Source organism: Myotis brandtii, unplaced genomic scaffold (assembly GCF_000412655.1).
Source record: "Myotis brandtii unplaced genomic scaffold, ASM41265v1 scaffold43, whole genome shotgun sequence".
In the NCBI taxonomy this organism is placed as follows: domain Eukaryota; kingdom Metazoa; phylum Chordata; class Mammalia; order Chiroptera; family Vespertilionidae; genus Myotis; species Myotis brandtii.
Window position 1 is genome coordinate 3,802,218 of NW_005366455.1, and position 13,849 is coordinate 3,816,066.

Consider the following 13,849-nt stretch of genomic DNA (forward strand, 5'->3'; position numbering starts at 1 on the left):
GGGTCATTTGAATGTCCACTGTCTGTTTTAATTTGTATGTTCGTTTTGACTCTGTCATATGCTCAAACTTCAGTGGAAGTCATGAGAACCTATTATTTTTGCCTGCTCCCTCCTTTACGTTGGAAATATTCTTTTTTACTCAGAGGGACCTTAACTTTGATGTAAGGGATTGTTTCCATTGCCAACTGTTTTCTTCCTTGCCAAGTAAGAGAGTTGTTGTGAACTCTTCAGTGATGCCTTCCCCAGGATATTTGCAGATGTGTTTGGGAAAATCATTTCATCCCCGACCTTTGCATGTCAGGTGCTGGGGTGCCAGGGTGCCGCCTCACCTGCGCCCCGGCTCTCCGATCCTGATGCGGCTCTCTCGCCCTCCGATCGCCATGGCGACCACCGGGACGCAGGCTCTCTCTCCCTCTGATTGCCATGCGATCATGGGGCCGCAGGCGAGGCAGCACCCCCCTGGGTTTCCTATCACTGTTCTTCCGTCCTTCCCCTTTCACCTCCCATCATTGTGCCTATGTATGCAAATTAACCGCCATCTTTGTTGGCGGTTAACCGCCCTCTTTGTTGGTAGTTAATTTGCATATCACCCTAACTAGCCAATGGGAAGCATAGCGGAGGTACGGTTAATTACCCTTTTTGTCTTTTATTAGATAGGATGGGGGGAGGGCTAAGAGTGGAAAATGTAGAAAATAAGATGAAAGGGATATTCTAGCAGTAGAAGGAAAACAGGATTGGATGCTACTTGTGAAAACAGACAAAAAATGAACTGTGGGGTAAATGAAAATACTTCAGTTAAGTAAAAGTCAGAAGCTTTCACTACAGTCAAAATAGCTAAGTCCACACAGCTTCCTATGACAAACTTAAACAGAAGCAGGTAGTTACAAAGCATTAAGTCCAAAAGTGTTAACAAGATAAACATTCTAAGATCCAGGTGACAAAACTGATTCAATAATCACTGGAACCAGCTGCTACCTATGTAAGACGTTAGAACAAAATGATGGGAGGAGATGCAGAGTCAGTGGTTACAAATGGGCTGCTCTGCAAGAACTAGATGGAAAGCGTTGCCTTTGGTTCCACCATGAGGAGAGGAGTACAGCTTGAGGGAGAGGATACAACAGGAGCTGCAGGAGTCTGTAGGTCTAATTTCTTCACTCCAGGCAAATAGACAGCATTTTTAACATTACAATGATTTAACTCAGTGAGGCCACTCATTTAGAGTAGGGAGGAGACTGGACTCGGGGGAGGGATGGGGAGACAGTTTGGTTCAGAAGGAAATCATGATTCACTTGTGAAGTTAGACAGCAAGTAGATCCTAGTGGTGATGTTCAGTCAAGTGTCTGAGTAAATCATTAAAACTAAGACTAAAAGCATGTTTCCTTATTTGTATAATGGGAAATTAAGATAAATCTCTAGTAGAGTTGTTGGTTTTAAAGAAAAAAAATAGAGAAGCTAACATATACATCCTATATCAGTATCTGGTATATACAAGGGGACCAGTAACTATCAGCTATTAGTATGATTATTAGAACATTCTGAGGGAACAAGTAAGCTTATGGATTAAAAAGGAATAACCTATTTCAGGCTTTACAATTTTTCTCAACTTAGTTCCTTTGTAAGACTTTTTAAATAAATCTTTAAATACTTTAGGGCTGAGGAACCTTTCTTCACTATTAGACTGCTGACAGTGAGAGAGAAGACAGAGGCTGTAATAGGTGGATAGAAGGCAGTGGTTGGTGGCCTTTAGGGACTGATGCCCAGTCTATCATATACAAGGGAGTGAGTGATGGACTCCAGAGATGGACATCCCAGAACAGCTTGCATCTGAGACTGAAGCCCACCTGATGTAAATGTTCTATTAATGCAAATATACTGAGTAAACATCTAACAAAGAATTTGCTGTTGATGGTAGTGGAGTTCACTTAATTCACCAAATAGTGAGTAGTCCCAATGGGGAAGTTCTGCAAGGAAAAAACAAAGAGCCTGAGGAATTCATAATCTAGGAGGCAGGTTAAGAAAGGTAATGAAAAGAAGAATACGAAGCAATAAAACAGAAGTAGTAGTAACAGTAGTATGTTCTCAGTGAAAGCAAGCTCTAACTTGGGATGCCTGTGCTAGTTGCATTCTTGGTATTATAACATGTACTCATATCAAATGCATAACTGCTTACGTCACTTCCATGTTACAGCTAAGTAAACTGATCCTTAGAGAGGCTAAATCACTTGTTCAACATCATGCCAGTCATACAAGGTAGTCAGGACTCAAACTGGAACTTACTGCATTCCAGATCAGTGGTTTTAAACCACTATGACGTTTTTCAAATCGGGGGCACTTTCTCATGAGATTCAGAGGAAGAGGATACAGGATCAGAAAGGAAAACTGGGACTGGGAAAATCTTCTGAGAGGAGGTTGCATTTGAGATGGAACTGAGAAGGGCAAATATATCTTCAATCCAAAGAGTTAGCAAGGGGGTAGACAGGGCATGCACACAATTCTGCACTGAGATTGTGAAGCAGTATGTTGTGGGCACACAAATTGGGGGTCAGAGGGGACGAAGGAAGGTAAGATAGAAAGAGTGAGGGAAACAGAAGGAGAGAAGGTAAGAGAAAGATAGATCAACTGACTGGTTGTGGTGGGTAGGAGATAAGGTTGAACCATTAGTTTGAGATCAAATCTCAGAATGACATGTCAAATTCGACGCTGAAAAATTCACACTTAATGTTGTAGAAACGGAGTTGCTAAAGGTTTTAGAATGAAGGGGCACTGTGATAAATGCTGTGGTTAGTTATATATAAGTGGTGGTGATATGTGTGATCAATTAGATAATGGAAAGACATGGGAGAGATTGGTACTGGAGAAAGGAATTAGTAAATTTTGCAAGAATCTATCTGACAGGTAATAATGCTTGAGCACTGATTATAGGAAAATAGCACAAGAACATGGGGAAAGGCTCAAGATATTCTCAGATGGGCTCTACCAATAATTTGCTAAATGAATGGATATTAGAGGCAAAGGAGAAGAGGGGATAAAAGGCGAGGGCAGTTTTAAGCCTGGAAAAAGAGGCAAGTCTGAAGGAGGCAAGTGTGGGGGAGTGTCAAGAAATAAGGTCAGGTCAGGAACAAGATAGAAATTAGGAATGAGGTGAAGGTCTCTGGCATCCACCACTTGCCCTTTAAAGAGAAGCTAAGGTGTAAATTTACATATAAGAAAATTCACCCACTAGACACCTCTTGCTTCATTGTCTTCTTAAGATCAAAATAAATTGAATGGTGCTTCATCAGAGATAGATGACACTTAGAGGGTGGTCTACAAATAGACTACCCTCTAAGTGTCATTTTTTTTCTGTAAATAAAGATGTTTGTGTTAATAATGGGAAAGCAGCTAATAGTTATGTTTATGATTTATGGATCAGTGCATTTTATCCATTCAGTCATCCAGTTAACAAATATGCTGTTTGGTTCCAAGACCTGTACTGGAGAATGCTGACCAAATAACTCAGCTTTAAATGGCTTCATAATTTCTCTTCAGCTGTTTCTTCATCATTCCATACCAGCTAAAACCAGTGTCTTTTCCTAGAACTGCTACCTCCAAGTTTCCCCTGCTAGCTATACATTCCATGTTGTTAAGATCCTTCGCACCTGAGAAGGTGCACAAAACAGGTAACACTGAAGTCAAAAGATTTGGGGAAAGGAGTCATGGACGCAGATTGGGTCTCTAGAAGTTAATTGTTCTAAACTTGGTAATTCCTTAGCCTACTAGAGGTAATGATATAACTCATGTGAAAGCTTGTATTGATATATTTTTAGTTAAAGAATATTCTTTTTTAAAATTCCTAAACTCCATTTGTCTCAATTCCTCATACCTAGCGAAAGCTTAGCTAATTTATTCCTGCAGCCCTAAACCGCACAATTTGTTTGCTCTATGACAGCTATCCACATAACATTTAGCCAAGATGTTAGCAAACTTCAAAAAGCAAACATTACAAAAAGTGAAATTAAAGTCAAACAGAATTAAGAGTATTACACTCATTATGCCTACCTCCAAAAACAATCTTATCAAGCTTCTAAAAAGACATGGCCCTGGAGATTTTCGGTACCAAATTTTTATTATTGTGCAGCTCATTAGTCAAAGAAACAACCTATATAAAGAGTAACAATTTCACATGGCTATCAATTATAAGCTTGAGGAAAATCCACAGTGAGGCAGAATAATAAAGGATGGTCACATATATTTTAAAAGCCAATGCCATGTAAAATGCTTGGCACTCATTAGTAACTGGATGGAATTAAAGGAATCTGTTGGCTAAATGAATGAGTGACCATCAACTTCAGAAGCATCACCTTCTAGTGCTAAAGCCAAGCATCTATTAAATATGGAATTCCTTTCCTTATGCAAAATTTAAAGCAACTTAAAAAATGATACTAATCATGATGGTAGTAATGATAATAGTAATATAGCCAATGATAATTACATTATAGTGGTAGCAACAGTAGCAAATAGTCACAGGACTGACTCTGACCTACGCACTGTTTAAAGTGCTTTACATATATTAATTCATTTAGTCTTCAAACCAATCCTGTGATGGATTTATTATTATTTATTTTACAGACCAGAAATGAAGGCAATGACAGATGAGTGACTTGCCTAAGCAATTAGGACCAGTAAGCAGCGGGGCTGGGAATTGAACCCAGGTAGTAGCTAGGGCAGAACTGGAAATTAGTGCCGAGAAAAGAAGTACTGGTAAACACGAGAGCAACTGGCTTCATATAGTGTTACATTAAAACTATGAAAAATCTTGGTTGATTGGCTGGTTTCATTTTATATACATTGAATAAAATATTGCAAAATAGTTAAAATACAATGCAAAGCAATACTCAAAGAGTTAACATCAAAGTAAAACACTCAACCAAATTGAACTCTGAAAGGTATACTTTAAACTGCTGTTCCAAGAGAAAGCAAATGCTATTATGAAATCCAGGTTGCAGCAGAGTTGGGAGGATGGAGGTTCATTTGTATATGTTTGTCCAGAAGTTCTAATATCATATAGAGAAAATGAAAGAACAGAGTAATTTTAGAATAGTGATAGGTTTCATTCCACTATTCTAATCATCTTTATCTTTCCTAAAAAAAAATAAAACATCTATAAACTATTAAAGGGACAAACATCTAATTGAAAGAAAATATTCCATTCACATGAAGAGAATACCTCAGTGCATCCTTAATTTTCGGTGATGTCAGTAGTTCTGTCTGCACACCATTCATAACTTCTCCATCTTCTAAGTTTTGTGTGGAATCCTGTAGAGAAGCAAACCCATAAACATGTGGATGCTTTGCATATAGAATTGAAAATTTGAATAAAATGTCTCGACATGAGAGAGTAAATGGTTATATACAGCATGCTCCAGTTTTTCTGAAGACTGGAAACAGGTGTTAATCTTTTCAGGGCATTCAATGTTCTTTTCTCTCCCATTTGATTTCTGAAATACTCAAATGGGCCATTTACACAAGGCAATATGTTAAGAGCTTAGGAATACATCATTTAGCTTCCTCCTACTCAACTACAAGCTTTGGGGACTGAATGTTTTCAATCAACAAGGTAAAGGGGTACCAAGGGGAAGGAGTCATTGACAGGTGGTGATGTATTAGCTTTAATGTACTGTACTTGCTTGCACCCCCCTCCCCAGTGACACTAAAATATAAAGAAAGCAAAAATCATGGGGGAAAAATGTTGCCTGGCAAGGTCACTTCTGTCAAAAGTATAATAGGAATATTGCAAAAAAAAAATCTGGAGTTCTTCCTTTGTTATGAGACTTTGATTCTAATGATGATCATCACAGAAACCAAAAGGAATCATTTAATTTCTAAAATGGTAAACACTCTGCTACTGAGAGGTAAGAGTGTCAGAGAGGCCCTTTACCCTAGGACAGTGGCAAAGGTGAATTGATGTCACATAGAAGAGAGGATAGATTCTGGAAAACACACCTGATATAGATCCCCACTTATGTAAGACACTAGAGGCCCAGTGCATGAAAATTCATGCATTGGAGGGGAGGAGTCCTCTCAGCTCAGCCTGCCCCCTCTCACAGTCTAGAAGCCCTCAGGGGCAGGAGGCGACCCGGCGATCAGGGGAAGGAGATGCCCCATCACACCTTTGCTGCTGCCACTGCTGGTAGCGCAAGCCTCGGCCGGCCATGGGTGGCTGGGCAGCCACCATCTGAGGCTTGCCTGTGCCTTGGGTGTCGGCTGGGTAGCCACCATCCGAGGTTGCCTGTACCTTGGGCCGGCCCTGGGTGGCTGGGGGGCTGAGGGGACTGGGGTACTCTGGAGGCAGGCGTGCGGAGGGGCCCGGCCTGCCTGGGGATGGGTCCGGCCTTGCCGCGCACCTGCTAACCTGGCAGGGCTGAGGGGACTGGGTGCTGCCATCTTGTGGCTGTGGGTACTGCCATCTTTGTGGGCGAGGCAGTCAATTAGCATATTTCCTTCTTATTGGCTGTGGGCGCCACCATCTTTGAGGGTGGGGCAGTCAATTAGCATATTCCCTCCTTATTGGCTGTGGATGCTGCCAACTTTGCAACAGTGTGAGGGTCAATTAGCATATTCCCTCTTTATTAGATAGGATTAGTTCTCCATTAGGACTCTAATAGAGTAATTCTGCAGATACACCACTCTTCAGAAGCAGGGTCACAAATAAATAGCTTTAGTCATGGACTCAGACTTCAATGAAACAACAAACCACGTGGAGATGACCCACTATCAGCAATCTCTCTTGTGAACAAAGCACTCCTGGATCGGAATGCACCATTTCAAAAACAACAAAGAATAGTTAAGGTTGGCCACAACAGAATTAGGTTAATATCTTGAAGAAAAGAAGACACAGCTACAACTGAAGCATTTTGTCATAGTGCATCGAGTAATAACAAACAAACAAACAAAAAACAAAAGAAAACACAAATGTATTGCACTTTTAGACTGAGTAGCAACATTTCATTTAGGGACTGGCAGTTTTGTGAAGGACTTGGTGTACATAGATTTTTAAAAAATATTTGTTTTCTTCTCCTCACAGAGATAAAGGAAGGGAAGAAAAATCCATAAGACTAAAGAAAGAACCCTTTCTAATTCTTTCTAATCTCAAAGATAAATGTCTTTGAAAGCTTTCAAACATGCATATAAATAAGAAGGATGAGATATATGCTTACATAGAAAAGAGATAGGGTTGGGCAGGTTACAAAAATACTTCAGAAGGCAGTTTAACAAGATATTTGCATTTCTGACTATCACACATGGCAAAACATCTGGTGACAGCATCTATGTCAAAGTCATTAACTTTCTTATCTGCCTCTTTCTCACAAGAGGGAGCTCTATGAGGAGTGAGCCTTCATCTAGTCCTCTACATATTAAGCACATAACAGTTTTCATTGACGAAATGTTAATGGATAAATGAGCTGAGGGCGAGAGTGTTCGTTTTGAAATGCTGTTTAAGAACTTATCCCCAAATTTAATGGATTAAAAAAATAAACATTATCTCTCATGTTCTGAGAGACAAAGACATAGAATCCACCTGTCTGGGCAGTTTTGGGCTGGGTCCTCTCAGAGGTGACAGGCAAGGTGTCAGCAGGGCCTCAGGAGCAATGCTCCAAAAGCTTGACTACTGGGCTTTAAGACCCACTCTTTTTTTCTTATAAAAGCTTTATCCTATCTACACTAATAAAAGACAAAGATGCTAACTGACCATACCTTCGCTACGCCCTAAGCCATGCCCACCGGCCAATCAGAGCGACTATATGCAAATTAACCCAACCAAGATGGCGGCTGGCAGCCACAGAGCTGGAGCGAGTGCAAATATACCTAACTTCACTAGAACTAAGAAATTAAAACAAGGAGATACCAATCATTTTAAATTTTGCCAATCAGACAGATTCTTAAAATATGCTAATATCCAGTGTTGGCAGACGTGAGGGAAACTGATCCATTAGAACACTGTATTTGAACTTGGACATAATCGTACTGCAGAGTCCTATGCAGAGTGAAAATATTGAGGCAGCTCTATGCGCACTGACATGGAGAGCCCTGTTAGACATACTGAGTGTGGGAGAAAAGCTGCAGAAACACGTAGCGTGATTACATATATTAAGACACAAACTCGGGAAATGTTCTAGATCCAAACACACCAACAAATGTAAAACTAGAGAAGGTCAGAAGGTTACACATCCGAATGACAGTGGTGAAAAGAAAGTAGCTTTTCATTCTATGTTCTTTTATGGTCTTCAGATCTTTTAAAATGAGAATGTATTTGTATATTATTTACATAATTAAGGGGTATTAAAAACCCATTTCAAAATAGAAAGTAGGGAGGTAGGAAAAAAGAAGGGAAAAGAAAAGAAAAAAACTCAAGTTCTGGAGCCAAAAGTTCCTAGGTTTGAATCCGAGCTCTGCTTTCTGTCAAACTCTGGGCAAGTTGGTTAAACTCCCTAAGCCTCAGTCTCCTCACCCATACAATGGGATGAGAATAGGAGTGAATCTTCCTCAGATGATAGGAGGACTTAATGAGAGAATGCAAGCAAGACGTTAAAGCCCCAAAAATAAATGCTCTGACAATATTAGCCTCAGTGATATTCCATCCTCCTGCGCTGCTGCTCCTCAGACTGACCCTCCTTTCACCCTCCGCCTAATTCTTAATCTCACAGATCCTTCCCACCCGACTACTCCCCTCCCCTCACCCCACCAGCTTAAACCAAACCGCTTCCCTCTCCACCATTCCAACCTCAGGGATCTGTCAGGACGGACCAGAGGGTGGTCCCGCTCGGTGACCTCCTCCACAGCCTGAGAGAGGGCATCGAGGCTCGACAGCTGCAGGTTTGTGTCCAAGCTGGATATCTGCACAGTAGCCACAACAGCCGCCACTTGCTGATCCAGGGAGCTGCGTGGACCTGGACCCCGCAAGGCTCTAGCCATTTCTGAAATTGATGAGGGAAAGGCAGTGGCTTAAAAAAATATGGCACCTCCACGTTAGAAATCCTTAAAGGTCAAGCCCAGTTTTCCTACTGACATCCTTTATATAGTATAATAATAAAGAGCTAATATGCTAATTAGACAAAACAGCAGAACAACCATCTGGACAACATTCTGGACGAAGCTGGGGTTGTGAGGGCTGGCCAGGGCTGTGAGAGCTGAGCCCCCTACACGAATTTCATGTATCAGGCCTCTAGTTAGGATGTAATCCACATAATATTAAAGTCTTCCTTTTTAAAATATATATATATATATATTTTTTCATTGATTTCAGAGAGGAAGGGAGAGGGAGAGAGAGATAGAAAAATCAATGATGATAATCATTGATCAACTGCCTCCTGCACGCCCCCACTAGGGAGCAAGCCCAAAACCAGGGTATGTGCCCTGCCCAGGAATCGAACCAGGACCTCCTGGTTCATAGGTTTATGCTCAACCACTGAGCCATGCCGGCTGGGCTAAATTCTTCCTTTTAAAAAGTACAATACAGTAATTTTAGCTTTTTCACAGAGCTTTGCAACCATCAGCACTCATTTTAGAACAATTTCAAAGCCCCTAAAAGAAACCCCATACCTCTTAGCCCTCATTCCCCATGCTCCCTGCACTCTTGCCACTCCCCCCTCCCAGCCCCTGGCAATCAATCTGCTTTTTGTCTCTAAGGATTTGCCTATTAAGAACATTTCACATAAACAGAATCATGAGGTAAGTGGCTTCTATCACGTAGTGTAATGTTCTCCAGACTCTTCCATGTTGAAGCATGTATCAGTATTTCCTTCAATTTTATGGCCAAATAATATTTCATTGTGTAGACATACCACATTTTTTTTTACCCATTCAACTTGATGGCATTTGTTTGCACTTTTCTGATTATGAACAATGTTGTTGTGAACATTTGAAATAATAGTCAGTTATGAAATAATGCTAAGAAAAAGGATTTATTGTGTAGACATATGTTTTCAATTCTCTTGGGAATGAAACTGTTGGGTCATATAATAACTCTGTGTTTAACATTTTGAGAAGCTGCTATACTATTTCTAAAGTACCTGTACAATTTTACATTCCCATTAGCAATGAATGAAGATTTCAATTTCTCTGTGTCCTTGCCAATGCTTATTTTCCTTTTTAAAAAAAAAAAATTTAGCCATCCTTTTTCATGTGAAGTGATTTTTGATTTGCATTTTTCTAATGACTAATGATGCTGAATATCCTTTCATGTGATTATTGAACATTTATATATGTTTTTTAGAGCAATGTCTAATTACATGAATTTTTATTATTGAGTTGTAAGAGTTCTTTAATACTCGCCAGAACCGGTTTGGCTCAGTGGATAGAGCGTCGGCCTGCGGACTGAAGGGTCCCAGGTTCCATTCCGGTCAAGGGCATGTACCTTAGTTGTGGGCACATCCCCAGTAGGGAGTGTGCAGGAGGCAGCTGATCAATGTTTCTCTCTCATTGATGTTTCTGGCTCTCTATCCCTCTTCCTTCCTCTCTGTAAAAAATCAATAAAATATATTTTAAAAAAAAGAGTTCTTTAATACTCTTATACAAATTCCTTATACTACATATAAATTGCAGATCTTTCTCCCATTCTGTGGGCTGTCTTTTCACTTTCTTGAAGTACAAGTTTTGAATTTTAATGAAATCCAACTTCCTATTTTTTCTGTTGTTCCTTGTGTTTTTGGTGTTGTATCTAAGAAATAATGTCTAATATAAAGTCACAAAGATTTACTCCTATATTTTCTTCTAAGAATTTTATGGTTTTAGCTGTTAGTTTCAGTTTAATTACCATTTTGAGTTAACTGCTATACATGGTATGCAGTAGGGATCCAACTTTATAATTGTCATATGAATATCTTGTCGTGCCTGCTCCATTTGTTGAAAAGACTATTTTTCCCCCAACTGAATTGTATTGACACTTTTATAAAAATTCAACTGACCAAAAAAATAAGGGTTTATTTCTGGACTCTAAATTCTCTTTTGTACTATACAGTCTTGATCATTGTAGTTGTGAACAAAGTTTTGAAACCAGGAAGTTTAAGTTCTCCAAATTTGTTCTTTTTCAAGTTTGTTTTGGCTATTCTGGGTCCCTTGCATTTCCAAATGTATTTTAGAATCGGGACATCAATTTCTGTAAAAAAGCCAGCTGGGTTTTTTATAAGGAGAGCACTGTATCTATAGATGGATTTAGAGAGTTTTACCATCTTAACAATACCATGAATAGCTCATAGTGGCAGTTAGATGAAATAAATATTATTTTTGGCTTTGTGTACATAGGTGTATATCCTTGCAATGGCAAAGAAATGTTGGGAGATTTGCTCTAAAGTTTTAACTATCTAGTTTTGCCTTTTTGCTCCGTAATCCACATAGAACTTTCATGTTGATCCCTTGCCAATGTTAAGAAAAGAACATACTTTCTAGTTCAAATCAACATTCTGCAAGGTTAAAAGACTTTTTTCTAGTTCTAGTTAGATGGTAAGTAAAGATTCTATTTATGTCAACAACATACTTAATGCTCCAATTATATGGAAATGTCAATTAGAATTTGAAAGCAATATTGGGCCAATTGCAATGTAATAATCTGCTCAAGGGCAATTCTGAACTAACTACAGTTTTAGAGCAATCATGTCAATGACTACAGACTTAAAAAAGAACCCACACAGAGATTTATATGTCTAAGATGAGTTGAACTATTTAATTAATTAATTTAATTTATTTTTTAAACGTAATCCTCACCAGAGGATATGTTTTTATTGATTTTTTAAAGAGAGGGGGAGGGTGGGAGAAAGGAAGAGAGAGAAACATTGATGTGAGAGAAGCATTGACTGATTGCCTCCCATATGTGCCCCAATCAGGGATCAAACACAAAACCTTTTGGTGCATGGGACGATGCTCAAGCAGCTGAGCCACCAGGCCAGAGCAACAGTTAAGTAACATCAAAACTCTTCGTTTTGCCACAGCTATCAAAAAGGGCAATAACTATAGGTTGTCCTCTACTAACAGGCAGTGCTTATACTTGCCCAAATCATTTCTTTATATTGCAGTAACAGAAGTTTTTGATATTTTTCAGAGATGAGGCAGGCAGACAAATGTTTAGGGCATCCTAGAAGGACACAAAGCCAATTCCAAATTTACGTCAACAATGCTGTGGCAATGCAGTGCTTCAAGAACTATAGGCCAAGGCAGTTTATTTCTGTACAGAGTTCATAAAGTCACTTTTCCCAACATTACAAAATGTTTGACAAGCAATAATTTAAGAGCGCTTAGCATTTCCCCTCAATAAATTAATTACATGGTAAAATAAAGAGTCATAAAACAACAAATATCTAAAATCAAAAAATTTTTTCTCATAACTTACTTAAATAACTTTGAAATATCTGTAAAACCATGACTTTTAAATTTGGAAATAAAGGGAAAATATATCTGATTCTGAAGAACTAGAGCAGTGGTTCTCAACCTGTGGGTCGTGACCCCTTTGGCGGTCGAACGACCCTTTCACAGGGGTCGCCTAAGACCATCCTGCATATCAGGTATTTACATTACGATTCATAACAGTAGCAACATTACAGTTATGAAGTAGCAACGAAAATAATTTTATGGTTGGGTCACAACACGAGGAACTGTATTTAAAGGGCCAGAAGGTTGAGAACCACAGCCCTAGATCCACCGTGCCGGCGAGACTGAGACCTGCCACGCTGTGAGACCCATCAATGCACCTCCTGGTGACCGATCGTTTGGTTGTTACAGCGTTACAGCGTTACAGCCACTGGCCTTTTATAATATAGACTAGTGACCCAGCACGCAAACTCGCGTGAGACCCAGACCCGCGGTAAATTGCGTGAGACCTGGGACCCCCAAGTCCCACAGGTGCCGGGGGACTCCCCCAAGTCCCAGCACGCTGTGGGACCCCGAGTCAAGTCCCCGCCCACCCGTACACACCTCACTGCGCATGCAGCCCCACCCACCTGCGGGCGCCTCGCCGCACACACAGCCTTCTGGTGACTGGTCTTTATGACCACTGGGTTTTTATTATATAGATAGATGATTCATAAATATTTTATTTAAGTTTTAAAAAAAGCACTGAAAGATATAAAAACAGAAGTAGTTAAAAGTAGTATTAGTACTCTCTTTGAGAAATGGGACTAGAGTGAGGGAGAGATGACAACTATTTTGTTGTTGTTAATCCTCACCTGAGGATATTTTTCCATTAATATTTAGACAGAGTGAGAGGGAAGGAGAGAGACAGAGAGAGAGAGACACATTGATTGGTTGCTTCCTGCACATACCCTGATTAGGGCCAGGGATAGAACCTGCAACGGAGGTATGTGCACTTAACTAGGAATGGAAACTACCCAAATTCTCATTGCTTTCTCCTAGTTGACCACAGCTATAAAACAATATTACAAACTAGAGGCCCAGTGCATTAAATTCATGCATGGGTAGGGTCCCTAGGTCTGGCCCGCAATGGGCTGATCTGTGGGGCAACCTGCAGGGCGATCTGGGGGCCCCCACTGGCACCCACCTTGGAGGCGACTGGCAGGGTGATCGGGGGGCAGTGCCAGCCTGCTCACTAGCTGGCCCTGCCTCCTGCCACCGCCCATTCACCGGCCGGCCCCACCCCTTGCCACTGCTGCTGATCATCTCCCTCCACAGGGCATCTGGCAGGGCAATCAGGGGGGGCCACCGCTGGCACCCACCTTGGCTGGCCTGGGGCCTGCAGGCTGGGGGCAGCTCCTGCATTGAGCGTCTGGCCCCTGGTGGTCAGTGTGCATTATAGCGACTGGTTGTTCCACCAGTTGTTTTGCTGTTTGGTTGATTTGTATATTAGGCTTTTATTATATAGGAT

The 13,849-nt window shown here is 40.6% G+C and overlaps 1 protein-coding gene across 1 annotated transcript in view; it reads right to left on the reverse strand.

The window, feature by feature from the left end:
• Nucleotides 1-13,849, reverse strand: part of PARD3B (par-3 family cell polarity regulator beta) — an 868,889-nt gene that overhangs the window by 439,097 nt on the left and 415,943 nt on the right. Inside the window, exon 5 of the mRNA XM_014546096.1 lies at nucleotides 5,207-5,295. Coding sequence (XP_014401582.1) covers nucleotides 5,207-5,295 — 89 coding nt within the window. The remainder of the gene's footprint in view (nucleotides 1-5,206; nucleotides 5,296-13,849) is intronic.